This window comes from Syngnathus scovelli, chromosome 21, assembly GCF_024217435.2.
Source record: "Syngnathus scovelli strain Florida chromosome 21, RoL_Ssco_1.2, whole genome shotgun sequence".
NCBI lineage: Eukaryota > Metazoa > Chordata > Actinopteri > Syngnathiformes > Syngnathidae > Syngnathus > Syngnathus scovelli.
The window spans coordinates 9,897,927-9,910,702 of record NC_090867.1 but is presented as its reverse complement, the minus strand read 5'-3'; the positions used below and the strand labels follow the sequence as shown (position 1 = coordinate 9,910,702).

General features: G+C 57.6%; 3 protein-coding genes across 13 annotated transcripts; all 3 read left to right on the top strand.

The window, feature by feature from the left end:
- Positions 1-113: 113 nt before the first annotated feature.
- trim16 (tripartite motif containing 16) lies at positions 114-3,146 on the top strand. Its single transcript, XM_049759887.1, has 7 exons — positions 114-424; positions 742-1,112; positions 1,213-1,542; positions 1,607-1,778; positions 2,017-2,112; positions 2,193-2,567; positions 2,624-3,146. The coding sequence occupies exons 1-7, from the start codon at positions 301-303 to the stop codon at positions 2,845-2,847; spliced, it is 1,692 nt and encodes a 563-aa protein (XP_049615844.1). The 5' UTR covers positions 114-300; the 3' UTR covers positions 2,848-3,146.
- A 423-nt stretch (positions 3,147-3,569) lies between these two features.
- On the top strand, positions 3,570-5,589 carry tvp23b (trans-golgi network vesicle protein 23 homolog B (S. cerevisiae)). Of its 4 annotated transcripts, none has more exons than XM_049760007.2 (7): positions 3,570-3,704; positions 4,092-4,177; positions 4,291-4,399; positions 4,584-4,673; positions 4,746-4,871; positions 5,107-5,235; positions 5,315-5,589. In XM_049760007.2, exons 1-7 carry the CDS (start codon positions 3,693-3,695, stop codon positions 5,339-5,341), a joined length of 579 nt encoding a protein of 192 aa, XP_049615964.1. In that variant the 5' UTR covers positions 3,570-3,692; the 3' UTR covers positions 5,342-5,589. The 4 variants fall into 4 exon arrangements, with proteins under 4 accessions (XP_049615964.1, XP_049615963.1, XP_049615962.1 ...); XM_049760006.2 differs by having other exon boundaries at positions 3,571-3,704; positions 4,255-4,399; XM_049760005.1 differs by lacking the exon at positions 3,570-3,704 and adding an exon at positions 3,711-3,866.
- Positions 5,590-6,067: 478 nt separating this feature from the next.
- On the top strand, positions 6,068-12,056 carry exoc7 (exocyst complex component 7). 8 transcript variants are annotated; one of them, XM_049759863.2, is made up of 21 exons: positions 6,068-6,283; positions 6,454-6,519; positions 6,588-6,772; positions 6,852-6,957; positions 7,041-7,266; positions 7,463-7,630; positions 8,103-8,195; positions 8,792-8,860; positions 9,406-9,551; positions 9,621-9,773; positions 10,003-10,101; positions 10,197-10,259; positions 10,328-10,394; positions 10,705-10,743; positions 10,858-10,923; positions 11,002-11,122; positions 11,238-11,333; positions 11,454-11,517; positions 11,590-11,631; positions 11,693-11,826; positions 11,908-12,056. In XM_049759863.2, the coding sequence occupies exons 1-21, from the start codon at positions 6,224-6,226 to the stop codon at positions 12,008-12,010; spliced, it is 2,166 nt and encodes a 721-aa protein (XP_049615820.1). In that variant the 5' UTR covers positions 6,068-6,223; the 3' UTR covers positions 12,011-12,056. The 8 variants fall into 8 exon arrangements, with proteins under 8 accessions (XP_049615820.1, XP_049615815.1, XP_049615821.1 ...); XM_049759858.2 differs by lacking the exon at positions 8,103-8,195; XM_049759864.2 differs by lacking the exon at positions 10,705-10,743 and having other exon boundaries at positions 6,069-6,283.
- Positions 12,057-12,776: the final 720 nt, after the last annotated feature.

The window sequence follows — 12,776 nt, the reverse complement described above, 5'->3', positions numbered from 1 at the left end:
TGGTCGAAAGGAAGTTTGGCGCGGCGTTGGGCGGCCCTTCTTGTGCGTGAGAGACGCGCCACCTGCTTGGCTTGCTGCGCGTTCCAGTGGAGCGCAGGAATGTTGCCGGCCGGTTTGGCAGCCGCTCTGGGGAAGGGCCGTCCGTCCGGGAGCCAAAGGGGCCGGGCTCTCCCCCTTTTGCGAGTGACGTCTTTGAGGTGGGGCCGCTTCTCCGCTCCTCTCCGAAGCCTTCCTTCTCTTCGCGTCAGCTGAGCCCTCAAACGAGGAAGTGTGAGACGGACGAGCTGCTCATCCGGCGACATGGAGCCCGCGCAAGAGGAGCCCCAGCAGCGCGACGCCGTCCCTGTCTCTGAACAAGGAGCGGGCCAGGAAGAGCCCCAAGCCGCCTCGGAAGAGAGAGAAGGCGCACCTCACGACGATTCGGGTGAGAGCGAGGGAGGAAGAGCGTTTGTGTTGACACGCAGCCAAAGAGCTCCGCCGACGCGTGCATTCGCTCGTGTTCGTGCACAACTTTGCGCTCAATCGAGCAACTCTTCTCATGAGCCAGCCGCGCTCGTTTTCCGCCACTGCACGCGTGTTCACTGCGGCACAACAACTGGGAGACAAAAGTGCACGCACACGAGTGCTCGCACGACTTGACGTGAACCGGTCCAATCGGGCGACGTCACTCGCAGGGCGACAGTCGAAAGCACGGGTAGGCAAATCTGCGTCACAACTGCTTGCTCGTCCCTGTTTTGGCAGAGGGGGGCGACAAGGAGGAGGAGGAGGAGGAGGAGGCAGGGGACCAGGACCAAGACCAAGTGGCGGGCGAGGACGCCGTGGTGTGCGACTCGTGCATGGAGCGTCCGCGGCGGGCGCTCAAGTCATGCCTGACGTGTTTGGTGTCGTACTGCGAGGCGCACCTGCGGCCGCACCTGGAGAACGCCAAGTTCCAGCAGCACCGGCTGGTGGCGCCGCTGCGCGACATCGAGCGCCGCACCTGCGAGAGCCACAAGTGGCCGCTGGAGCTCTTCTGCCGTGCCGACGCCCGCTGCCTGTGCCGCGACTGCCTGGCCGACGACCACCGCGGCCACGACGCCGTCCCCGTGGCGCAGGCCCGACGCCAGCTGGAGGCAAGTGGCCCCCAAAAGCGCGTCTTCAAACGGGAGTTTCCAGCCGACGGCTCGCTCGGCCTCCGACCTTCATCGCCCGCCGCCTCGTGTCTGTCCTCAGAGGGAGCTGAAGGACAAACGCAGCGAGATGACCAAAACGGTGACAGCGGCCGAGAACGCCATAGACAAGCTGCAGCTCAACGCCGTGTCCATCCAGAACTCGGTAACCCAGGTGCGGGACGTGGTCAGGGCCCAGTTTGAGCAGCTGCGGGCGGCGGCCGAGAAGGCGGAGAAGCAGGTGAGCGACATCCTGGAGGTGGAGGAGAAGCAGGCGCTGGGCCAGGCCGAGGGCATCCGCGCCCACCTGGAGCAAAGGTGCGGCGAGCTTAACAAGACGCGGGCGCAGATGGACAAGCTCTCCCGCCACAAGAACGACGTCGACTTCCTACAGGTGACCCCCCCCCCCGGGTGATGCTCACTGGGAGGAAGGGAGCAACAACTCTGCGTGTCTCCAGGAGTACTGCGAGTGGAAGGAGGAGGCGTCGGACATCTCGCTGCCCGGCGTCTACATCGGCCTGATGGACGGCCTCGAGGCGCTGAGCCGCGTCATCGCCGAGGCCACGCAGGAGCTGTGCCACACGCTGGCCACGTCCTTCGTGGACAAGGTCAAGGAGACCTGCAACGCCGGTGAGTGAAAAACAAGCGGCAAAAGGCTTTCCACCCGTTTGGAAGTCGGGAAGGAGGCAGCCTGAACCTCAGCGGGCGTGTTCCGACAGGGCCAGCCGGTGGAATGTCGCGCCTGCGTGTCAGCGGCCAAGCGTTTGCCATGAGCGCAATTTGTCCAACTGCAGTTGGAGTGCTTCAATTTCAATTTGAAGAAAAAAAAGAGCGCAACCTTAACCGCGTGAGCGGGCTTCCTTTTCAGACAAGGTGGGCATCAAGACCACGGTCCAGACCACGGTGGCGGCCAGGCACAGCAGCAGCCTCCCCCAGCCCGTCACACGAGCCGACTTCCTCAAGTGTAAATAAAAGAGGCGTCTCGGCTCGGCTCGGCTCGGCTCGGCCCGGCCCGGCAATTTTTCTATTTTTCCCGTCACGCAGACGGCGCTCAGGTGAGCTTGGACCCGGACACGGCTCACGTCTTCCTGCGTCTGACCGAGGACAACCGCAAGGTGACCAACACCACGCCCTGGCAGCATCCCTACCCCGACCTCCCCGAGCGCTTCCAGGACTGGCGGCAGGTGCTGGCGGCCGAGAGCTTCTACCTGGGCCGCCATTACTTTGAGGCGGACGTCGGCGGCGAGGGCACGCACGTGGGCCTCACCTACAAGAGTATCCAGCGCAAGGGCGGCGACAGCAGCGGCTGCATCAGCGCCAACAACTTCTCCTGGTGCCTGCACTGGAACGGCCGCAGCTTCTCCGCCTGGCACAGCGGCGTGGAGACGCCCCTCGCCGTGGCCAAGTTCACCCGAATCGGTCCGTACACTCGCTCCAATTTTGCCTTTGTCCCGGCTAAAGGCGTGTCTCCGCAGGCGTGTACGTGGACTCGGCCGGAGGCCTCCTGGCCTTCTACGGCGTGGACCAAACCATGACGCTCATCCACCGCTACGAGGCCGAGTTCCTGGAGCCCCTCTATCCCGCCTTCTGGTTGCCCAAGAAGGAGAACGTGGTGCTTCTGGTGCCGCCCGGCGAGCCCTTGCCACTCAAGAGCCCCTCTCTGCCCTCGTCCCCCACAAACGGCGTCCCTCTTCCGTGACGGCCGAGACGAGAGGGCCGGCCGCGGCGGCGTCTCTTCCTCGCTCGCTCGCTCGATGGAGCGTGCGCACATGCACAATTGCCGAGAACGCGCGTGCGTCCGCGCACAAACCTTCAGATACGTCAAGTTCCAGAAATAAAGTTCCAATGCGCATTTGCAGAGTTTACGTGTCCGCTGAGGTGCCTGTTTGACATCAACTCATTGAAAAGTCCTCTCTCCCAAACATATCGTATTTATTTTTAGCTCCAAATAACGTTGAATGACTGAAAATGATTCCAATAAAAATGATACAGCAGGGATTTCCTTCTTTTTTAATACGTGCACTTAACTTTCAAATTCAGCCCAAAGTTATCAAATGCATCATAGAGACGTGGCAAAAGACAATCAGGCATTGGTTCGTCTTCCGAACCGATTCAAGGTGCACGTGCGTGCAGGAGCCCAATCAATTGCCCAAATCCTACAACGTCAAAACAATCGTTTTCTACGGAAAGATTTTGTCGTATCATTTGCAAATATTACTTTACATTTTCATTTACTACTTGCATTGAGTCCAATGTGCCCATTCATTCTTTTGCTATATTTTTTGCTATTGTAAATTGCATTTGTTTAATGAAGTTATCTACAAGTGTTCGTGTATCAATGTGTCAAAGCAGGCGTTTGAATGGGAACGGAATAACAAGTGTTTCCAGTGACTTTTTTTTGTGACTTTTGTTGGGCGTCGAGTCCATGTGATTCATTCCCGCAGCGGTCACGTGACTTTATCCGAGTGGATCACGTGAGCACGCCGACCGGTGACGTATCTTTCAACTCGCACGTCAGCAGGAAGTGTTCGCTGAAGCGTCGACATGCTAGCAGGGGTAAGTGAGCCAGCCTTTCTTCGCGCATATCCAAAGGCAACTTTTCGTGCGTGTTCGATGAAAAGCGGCGGTTGAAGATCATTTCCTAACTCGTGAATGCACCTTCAACATATGAAGAAGCGACTTGGCTTGCTGAACGTCACGGCACACACACTTGAAAAGGTGTGTTGTTGTCAATGCTATTGTCGAAGCTTTTATGCTAGATCGCTTTTTGAACCAATAAGAAAAACAAACGTTGAGCCGCTCAACTCAGAGCTTTCATGATGAAGTAGCCCAAAAACGAGAGGCCCCTCATGTGGAAGTGCCGACCGACCGACCGACCGACCGACCGAGGCAAGTTTGTGAAGTTGAGCTCATTTGTGCCTTTCGTCCTCGTCACCCCTTCAGGAGAACAACGATGAAGATGTTGCTCTGTTTGACGCCGAGGAGGACGCCGCCGCCGGACGGAGGTTGTCCAAGAAGACAAACATCAAGTCAGTCAATTTGCTCGGTCGAGATGACAGAGCGGCATTTTGCGCATTGAGCCTGAGGACGACGACAATGATTGCAGGCATCCGGTGGCGTCCTTCTTCCACCTGTTCTTCAGGGTCAGTGCCATCTTGGTGTACTTGCTGTGCGAGAGGTTCGGTGACGGCTCCATCGGCGGGATGGTGACCATCATCCTTCTGCTCTCCTGCGACTTCTGGACCGTCAAGGTGGGCGTGTCCGTGTGGGGGATCGCTGCGTGACCCTTTGTGTGTGTCAGTTGTCGGCGTCCTCGACGCCCGCATCCGAATCGGTATCGTCTCGGCCCTGAAGAAAATGTCTCTCGCTGTCGCGCGTGCGTCGATGACACCCACCGTCGACCCCGGCTCAATCCTTCCTGTTGTGGCGCCGCAGAACATCAGCGGGCGTCTGATGGTGGCGCTGCGGTGGTGGAACCGAGTGGACCAGGACGGCCAAAGCCACTGGGTGTTTGAGGCGCGCAAGGTGACGTGACGTGATGGCACGGCATGGCACGCCCCCACCGGCCGCGCACCAAAACGTTTTGCTTTTGTTCAGGGGCCGAGAAAAAAGCAGAGCTCCAACTCAGAATCGCGCATCTTCTGGCTGGGTCTGATCGTGTGCCCGCTCGTGTGGGCGATCTTCGCCTTCAGCGCCCTCTTTCAGCTCAACATCAAGTGGCTGGTGAGGCTGCCGCCAAGAGGGCTTGATTTGTCTTTGTTGTCTTCTCAGCATTTGCCCGCTGCGGAGTGAGCGTGAACGCCGCTGCCGCACTCGCCTGCGAAGGCCTCAATGCTGACATCTTTACCTCCCAATGTCCCATTTCCACCTTTGTTGAGAATTGCCTTGGCAAATGCCACCTTTGGACTCGCAATTCTTTGTTGAACTGTGGCAATGTGCTTGTCCCGCGCGTGTGCAGCCTGTGGTGGTGATGGGCCTGGTGCTGCAAGGGGCCAACCTCTACGGATACGTCAGGTGTAAAGTGGGAGGGAAGACCGACTTCAAAAACATGGCTACCAACTACTTGGGCAGGCAGTTTCTCAAGCAGGTGATTGTTGAAGCCTTTGTTTTTTTTCCCCATTCCCGCCTGGAAAAAGTGACCCAAGTCTTTGTGTTTTTCCCCTCAGACTCTGTCCAAAGAGGAAGAATCTTAACGTGCGTGCAGTAGCTCTTCTGCTTCAACGTTGCATTTCATCACAAATGGGGCACACTTTTAGTTCATTTTTTTAATTTTTTTGCGGTTGTTGGTCTGTGTGACTTGTCTTGGGTGATGGTCGTTGTGCTTTTATTTCTGTCTGCCTCCCTCCCAACCTCCCTCAACCCTTCAGTTTGTACGATCGAGTTGCCATGTAGTCCAGGACATTATTTACGTATAAATAAATTTACAAAAACTGCAGAAACATTTCAGGACTTGTTTTTATACAAATCGCAGAGATGCGTCAAACCGAATTGAGTTGTACGTGTACACTACAGCAGTAACGAGTCATCATCCGCAGCCCTAGCGTCCCCATGTGGACGAGTTGCTCACTGCATTCATGACGGCCACTAAATGATTTTACGATCGCATTTGAATCACTTTTGCAATAAAGCTGCGCCAGAGTCAAATCAAATCAACCAATTGACGCAAGAGTGACACTATTTCAAACGTAAAGGCGAGCTCCAAGTGTTTCCTGTCGTAAGAACACTTGCGCTTTCAAAATAAAAGTTAAATCGTAAACTGACACGACTCCAAATGCGAGTAGAAATACCGCAGCACTGATCGTGTCCAAAAGGTTTTTCACTTCCACCTGAAATCGAGCACTAGTTTGACATAAGCAGGCGGGCGGCGGGGCAGCCAATCCTTGGTTTCAGAAAGTCGAATGGCGATTTTTTTACTTTGAAGTCAGATCCGGAAGTGTCTAAAGCCACAGCGAGCCCGAGCGCCTGTCCTCTCGCGACGCAATCTTCAGGTTGAGTTTAGTCATCGAAATGGACTAGTTTGTTGCTTGTTACTCGACAGGTGGGCGTCCTTTGACGGCGGGCGGCTCGTCGCCAAGATGATCCCAACCGAGGATGCGTCGGCCAGGAAGAGAGAAATTGAGGAGAAACTCAAGCAGGTCACGCTAGCCTAGCCTCGCGTCTTGCTCGTTCGCACCCAAACAGACGTCTGTGCGCTGTCGCTGTCTGTGGCTGTTGTTTCTTTCCCTCTCTCTCTGTATATTTAATTTTCTCGTCCGTTTGATTTGATCTGCAAAAGTGACGTGACATCTTGTGTCTGCTTGGACAGGAACAAGAGACTCTTTCGTTCATCCGCGAGAACCTGGAGAAGAGTGATCAGCTGACCAATGGAATGGTCAGACGCGCAAATGAACACAACACACACTAGCTTCATGTTTTGATGTGTGCGTGTGCTTTTGACAGGTGTCCATTCTGTCGTCGTTTGAGAGTCGCCTGATGCAGCTGGAGAACTCCATCATTCCCGTGCACAAGCAGACGGAGAATTTACAGCGTCTGCAGGACAACGTGGACAAGACGCTGTCCTGCATGGACCACGTCATCAGCTACTACCATGTGGCCAAGGACACGGACCGCATCATCAGGGAAGGGTGAGGGCAAGGCAGAGGATGGGGCTCTCACTGACGGGGTCCTAATGTTGCCCGCCCGCCCGCCGACTTTGCGTGCCAGACCGACGGGGCGCCTGGACGAGTATCTGGCCTGCGTCGCCAAGATCCAGAAGGCCGTGGAGTACTTCCAGGACAACAATCCCGACAGCCCCGAACTCAACACTGTGGTACGAGCCGCTCTGCAGTCGCGGGCCTCGAGCGAAGCCGGGAATGTGGCGTTCACCTCGCGACTGGAATGCGCCCGCTGCAGAAAGGGCTTTTCGAGAAGGGCAAGGAGCTCCTGGAGGCGGAGTTCCGCAGCCTGCTGACCCGCTACAGCAAGCCGGTGCCGCCCGTCCTCATCCTGGACGCCATTGGCGCGGCTGACGACGAGCTGGAGCTGCAGGAGGACGTGGTCCTGGAGCACCTGCCCCAAGCCGTCCTCCACGACATCATCTGCATCGGCGGCTGGCTGGTGGAATACGGACGCAATCAAGGTCGGGTGCAAGCGCCGCCGTCCGCTCCCCCCCCCCATCCCGTCCCGCCGCTGAAAAAAGAAACGAGCCAATTGGCCCTTTGCCAAACTTGGATTGTGCCCGCAAAATGGCTGGCCAGCGTGCCAGCGTGCCAGCGTGCGAGCGTGCGGTCCGTTTCTGGTCTTGGCTGACGCCGCTTTTGTTTTGTGTCTGGCAGATTTCATGACGGTGTACTTCCAGATCCGCTCCAGCCAGCTGGACCGCTCCATCAAAGGCCTGAAGGAGCACTTGCGCAAGAACAGCGCGTCCTCGGCCGTCCTCTACTCGCCCGCCGTCCAGGCCAAGCGCAAGGACACGCCCACCAAGAAGATTCCCAAGCGGCCCGGTAAGGTGCCGCTCGGCGCGTTAACCTTATTGGATGTGGTGTGGCGGGGCTGGTGGCACGAGGAGCGCAAAGTGTGTCAAGGGAGCTCAACAACGGGTGAGCGCCAATGAGGCTGGGGCGCCATTCTGTCCAATTGGATTGAAACAGGCAGCGGCGGCGGCAGCGGCTCCCCGTGATGCCCGCCTGCTGAAAGCGAGAGGCCCTTTTTCCCACGTAGCTCCTCTCAAGCTCAGCGCGCTTTGCCACATCCGATACGGCGTACCTGCGCCTGCTTGTTGCTAGCGTTGGCCTTGCGTCTTGCCGCGGTGGCATGCCGTCTTTGCCGTCCGTCTTTGCCGTCCGTCTTTGCCCGTCTTTGGTTTGTGCCTGTCTCGTTGATCTCTGACTGGGCGGCTGTGCTTTCTCTACTTGCGGCTGTCGGGACCCTCCTGACCTTGCTCCCCCCCTCCTCCTCCTGCTCTTGGGGTGCTAGGAACCATTCGCAAGGCTCAGAACCTTCTGAAACAGTACTCACAGCACGGGCTGGATGGCAAAAAGGGGGGGTCCAACCTGGCACCTCTGGAAGGTAACTGGCGCCTGCCCGCCTGTGGCCCGCCTGTGGCCCGCCTGTGGCCCGCCTGTGGCCCGCCTGCGGCCCGCCAGCGGCCCGCCTGCGGCCCGCCGGCGGCCCGCCTGCGCCTGTGGCCAGCCTGCGGCCCGCACGCGACCCGCACGTCTCGCTTCCTTCTCCTCGTGCTGGCGTCGGGGCGTGACGACGGCGCTCGTAACGGAGCCCCTTTGGACTCGCCGGTCTCCAGGCCAGCGCCTCTTTTGTTCCTCCCCTTCCCACTTGCCGGTCCTGCTTTCTCCTGCCCGCCTCTTTTCTACCTCCTCCCCGTTCCTGTTGTTCCTCCACCTTTCCCCCGTCTTGTCATCCCCTCCTCTTGCCGCCTGCCCTTTTTCTTGGCCGTCGCGGTGCCTTCTTTGCGCTCTGGCTCCTGATTGGCGCCCGCCTCCATCTTGCTCTTTGTTGCGCCAAGCGAAGGGGGCTCCCGTTGCTGTTGCGACGCGCGTCCCCGTTCGCCCTTCCCTCCGGCGGCCGGGTGCTCGGTGGCGGGGCGCTGTCCACTTTAGTTTGGCCCCCGGGACCTCGTCGCGGTCTGACGAGGTCCGTCTTGGCAGGTTCCGATCACGACCCGCGGGTCAGATTCATCTCTGAGGCTCTGGCCGACAAGCACGGCGGCCCCCCAGGTGAGTTGCGAGAGCACCCGGCTGGCCCTTTGGGGCTGCATGAAAACAAAGAGAGCAAAAGCATTCCTTCCTCTGAATTAATGCACAAGAGAAGAATTGCTTTTCGCAATGCACGACTCACTTTTGTAACTTTTTCATCTGTATTCCACTCTGTAACGAGAGCGGCCATAAAGATAGTCCCGCTCTCGTCAACGTGCGGCGCAAATGACGAGGGTCGAGTCTGAGCGACCAGCAAAAAAAAAAAGGCAACTTTGACAAAACGTTTGCGCTCCGGTCGCGTGGGCTTCATTGCAATGATCCGACTTTGCTTTAACGCGTACGTCGACGGAGCGCTCGTCCGTTGGCACAACGGAAAGAAAACCGTTAACAAAGAGAAGGCCGTGCTTTTGCGAGGCTGCGGCGGCGGCCCACTGGCGTCGGTCTGGCGCGTGCTTGCCCACTGGCGTCGGTCTGGCGCGTGCTTGCCCACTGGCGTCCGTCTGGCGCGTGCTGGCTAAAATGCAGCCATGCGCGCGCTCGCTCGCTTGCGCGCGCTCCCTCCCCAGGCAAAGACGACGGTCTGGACGCGGAGATGGACGCGTACGTCCACTGCATCAGCGCCTTCGTCAAGCTGGCGCAGAGCGAGTACGCCCTCCTCAGCGACATCATCCCCGAGCACCACCAGAAGAAGACCTTCGACTCCCTCATACAGGTAGGCGGGCCGGGCCGGGTTAGTGGCGCTCGAGTACCTTGGCGCCCACGCTAAGCCCGAGTACGGCAGGAAGCGCTGGACAACGTGATGCTGGAGGGTGACGGCATCGTGGGCGCTGCCCGCCGCGCCATCCTGCGCCACGACTACTCGGCCGTGCTCGCCATCTTCCCCGTCCTCAGACACCTGAAGATCAACAAGGCCGACTTTGACGCCACGCTGCAGGTAGGTCGGGCGTTCGGGGACCCGGGCCGACGCGGGCTGATGCTCTCTCTCTCTCTGTCTCTCTCGCTGTCTCTCTCTCTGTCTCTCTCTCTGTCTCTCTCTCTCTCTCTCTCTCTCTCTCTCTCTCTCTCTCTCTCTCTCTCTCTCTCTCTCTGTCTCTCTGTCTCTCTGTCTCTCTGTCTCTCTCTCTCTCTCTCTCTCTCTCTCTCGCTCCCGTTTGCCTGTGGAGGGGACGGCGGCGAGCACCAAGAACAAGCTGCCGGCGCTCATCGCATCCATGGAGAGCATCGGCGCCAAAGCGCTGGAGGAGTTCGCCGACAGCATTAAGGCACAAAGTCGCCGTTGTTAGTCGTCCTGGTCTATGTTCCCCCTGTTCCTTTTTGTCCTTCCGCGCTTGAGCGCCTCATCTGGGCGTGTCCTCAGAACGATCCCGACAAGGAGTACAACATGCCCAAGGACGGCACGGTGCACGAGCTGACCAGCAACGTAAGCTAAACCTTTGACCCCTTTGAGGCCATTCCTCCCTGGATGACTGACTCTTCTGCCCCCTGCAGGCCATCCTCTTCCTCCAGCAGCTTCTGGACTTCCACGAGACGGCCGGAGCCATGCTGGCCTCGCAAGGTAGGCGCCGTGGCTCCTGCGTGAATGCCTGCGTGAACGCCTGGGTGAATGCCTGGGTGAAAACCTTCTCCACGTCCCTCCCTCCCTCCCTCCCTCCCTCCCTCCCTCCCTCCCTCCCTCCCTCCCTCCATCCCTCCCTCCCTCCATCCACCCACCGACCCTGACATGGCCATGTCATGTCTCTCTGCTTGTCCTTTTGCATAACACTCCCTGTGACGCCCTTGCCCATGTTTCTACGTCCTGTACACTAACTTCTTCTTCTTCTTCTTCTGCTTGTCTGTTGGGTCGCGCCCCCCCCCCCCGTTTTTAGTCTTGGGGGACACTTACAATATCCCTTTAGACCCCCGAGGTAAGCACACATCCCAGAGGCTTGTCATGGTTCTGCAGCAACATGGATTTGGGCTCAAGAAGTCAATGTTAGTGCAGCAGCCGTAACACCAATGTATGTGTGTGTGTTTTTCAGAGTCCACTTCTTCATCCAGCAGCTACACGTCAGACTTCAACAAGCGTCTCCTCAGCACCTATATCTGTACGTACGTATGCACGCAAGCAAGCACGCACGCACGTGCGCGCACACAACCTGTCCAGCGCGTTTGTGTGCGTTTAGGTAAAGTCCTGGGGAACCTTCAGCTGAACCTGCTCAGCAAGTCCAAAGTGTACGAGGATTCGGCCCTCAGCGCCATCTTCCTTCACAACAACTACAACTACATCCTCAAGTCTCTGGAGAAGTCAGCACGCACGCACGCACGCACGCACGCACGCACGCACGCACGCACGCACGCACGCACGCACAAACGAGTGTCTCGTGGGGCCGGCCACTTATGTGCATGCGTGCGTTCGAAGGTCGGAGCTGATCCAGTTGGTGACGGTGACTCAGAAGCGAGCTGAGGGCTCCTACCGAGAACTCATTGAGCAACAAATCCACCTTTACCAACGCAGGTACTCGTCACCCTCTCGTTCATCTTCTGCTGCTCCGTCCTCTGGCATCTTCCTATTTGTCATCTTCTGCTGCTCTCTGGCGTCTTCCTATTCGTCCTCCCCGTCGTGTCTCCTTCTCAGTTGGCTGAAAGTGACGGAGCACCTGAGCGAGCGGAACCTTCCCACCCTCCAGCCGGGCGCCAAGGTGGGGCCGCCCTCCGTCTCCTGGGCTCTCGATACTGCGTTGCCATGGTAACCCCACCCCTTCTTCTTTCAGCTCAAAGACAAAGAACGGCAGGTCATCAAGGACAAGTTCAAGGTGGGTACAGTGAGCAGACTCCAGCGTCAGTGCGTGCGTGTGAGACGTGGGCGTGTGGCAGGGCTTCAACGAGGGCCTGGAGGAGCTATGCAAGATCCACAAGGGTTGGGCCGTTCCCGACAAGGAGCAGCGGGACTTCATTCGACTGGCTCAGAAGAGAGCCGTCACGCACGCCTACACCGGCTTCCTGCACAGGTGCACGCACGCACGCACGCATGTTGCAGGCTTTGTTTACACTCTAATGTGAACATTTGCTGCGGGATCCTCGGGTTGCAGGTGCGCCAACCTGCCGTTCACCAAGAATCTAGAGAAGTACCACAAGTACCGTCCGGAAGAGGTGGAGGACATGATCGACAGGCTCTTCGACACCTCGGCTTGATCCGTCGCCTGTAGCGTGTTCAATAAACCAACAAAGAGTCAAAGTGTCCCTTTTGTCCTTTTGATTTTTTTTTTCTGCCTTTTGCAGAAGAGAAGAGCGAAAAAAATAATGGACAACATGATGCCATCATTTGGACGAACGCAATAGGTACGCCAAACGCACTGAAATCTATCTCGTAAAGGCTCGTGGGGCAGTTGGTAGCTGGCTGACTGACTGACTGGAGAGAGAGAGCGAGAGAGGGAGGGTTAAGGCCTCACAACCCACATGGAAAGGTGGCCCTCACGACCCACATAGAAAGGTGGCCACGCCTGTCGACCTTGATGCAAGCAGCATCAAATAGAAGCCCGAGGAGACGCTGACCAAATCAGCGGCTGCGGCTGCGGCTGCGGCTGCGGTTGCTCAACATGCGTCAAGAGGCCCCTCTGCGCCCCCTTCTGGCAGGCGGAGGAACTCGTTGCTCCGTGTGTGCGCACACCTGCGTTTGGGGAAGAGGAAATAAACAGGATCTAAACGTCCCACAACATCCTCGATGACACTTGCATCAAAAACATGCACAGTTAAACCCACAATACACACATGCGCTTAAAAATAAACACCCGCACAGAATTCCCATGCATTCATCTTTTGCATCACTTCCTGCTTCCTTCCGTCAACAAGTGCAAAGGTGCTGAGTCAGCTTCTTATCACTCACTCCTGGGAAGTTTACAACTGCAGGACATTTCCTCAGAATGTTTATTTTTTTTTAAATCCCGGGAAAAGACTAGGA

Excerpts from the sequence above, each read along its gene's own strand:
- trim16 (XM_049759887.1), top strand. The coding sequence starts at position 301 with ATGGAGCCCGCGCAAGAGGAGCCCCAGCAGCGCGACGCCGTCCCTGTC. Across the intron at positions 1,113-1,212 it reads AGGCCCGACGCCAGCTGGAG|AGGGAGCTGAAGGACAAACG; the intron begins GCAAGTGGCCCC and ends GTCTGTCCTCAG. Across the intron at positions 1,779-2,016 it reads CAAGGAGACCTGCAACGCCG|ACAAGGTGGGCATCAAGACC; the intron begins GTGAGTGAAAAA and ends CTTCCTTTTCAG.
- tvp23b (XM_049760004.1), top strand. The coding sequence starts at position 3,801 with ATGCACCTTCAACATATGAAGAAGCGACTTGGCTTGCTGAACGTCACG. Across the intron at positions 3,867-4,091 it reads CGGCACACACACTTGAAAAG|GAGAACAACGATGAAGATGT; the intron begins GTGTGTTGTTGT and ends TCACCCCTTCAG. Across the intron at positions 5,236-5,314 it reads GCAGGCAGTTTCTCAAGCAG|ACTCTGTCCAAAGAGGAAGA; the intron begins GTGATTGTTGAA and ends TTTTCCCCTCAG.
- exoc7 (XM_049759863.2), top strand. The coding sequence starts at position 6,224 with ATGATCCCAACCGAGGATGCGTCGGCCAGGAAGAGAGAAATTGAGGAG. Across the intron at positions 10,102-10,196 it reads AGTTCGCCGACAGCATTAAG|AACGATCCCGACAAGGAGTA; the intron begins GCACAAAGTCGC and ends GCGTGTCCTCAG. Across the intron at positions 10,744-10,857 it reads TATCCCTTTAGACCCCCGAG|AGTCCACTTCTTCATCCAGC; the intron begins GTAAGCACACAT and ends TGTGTTTTTCAG.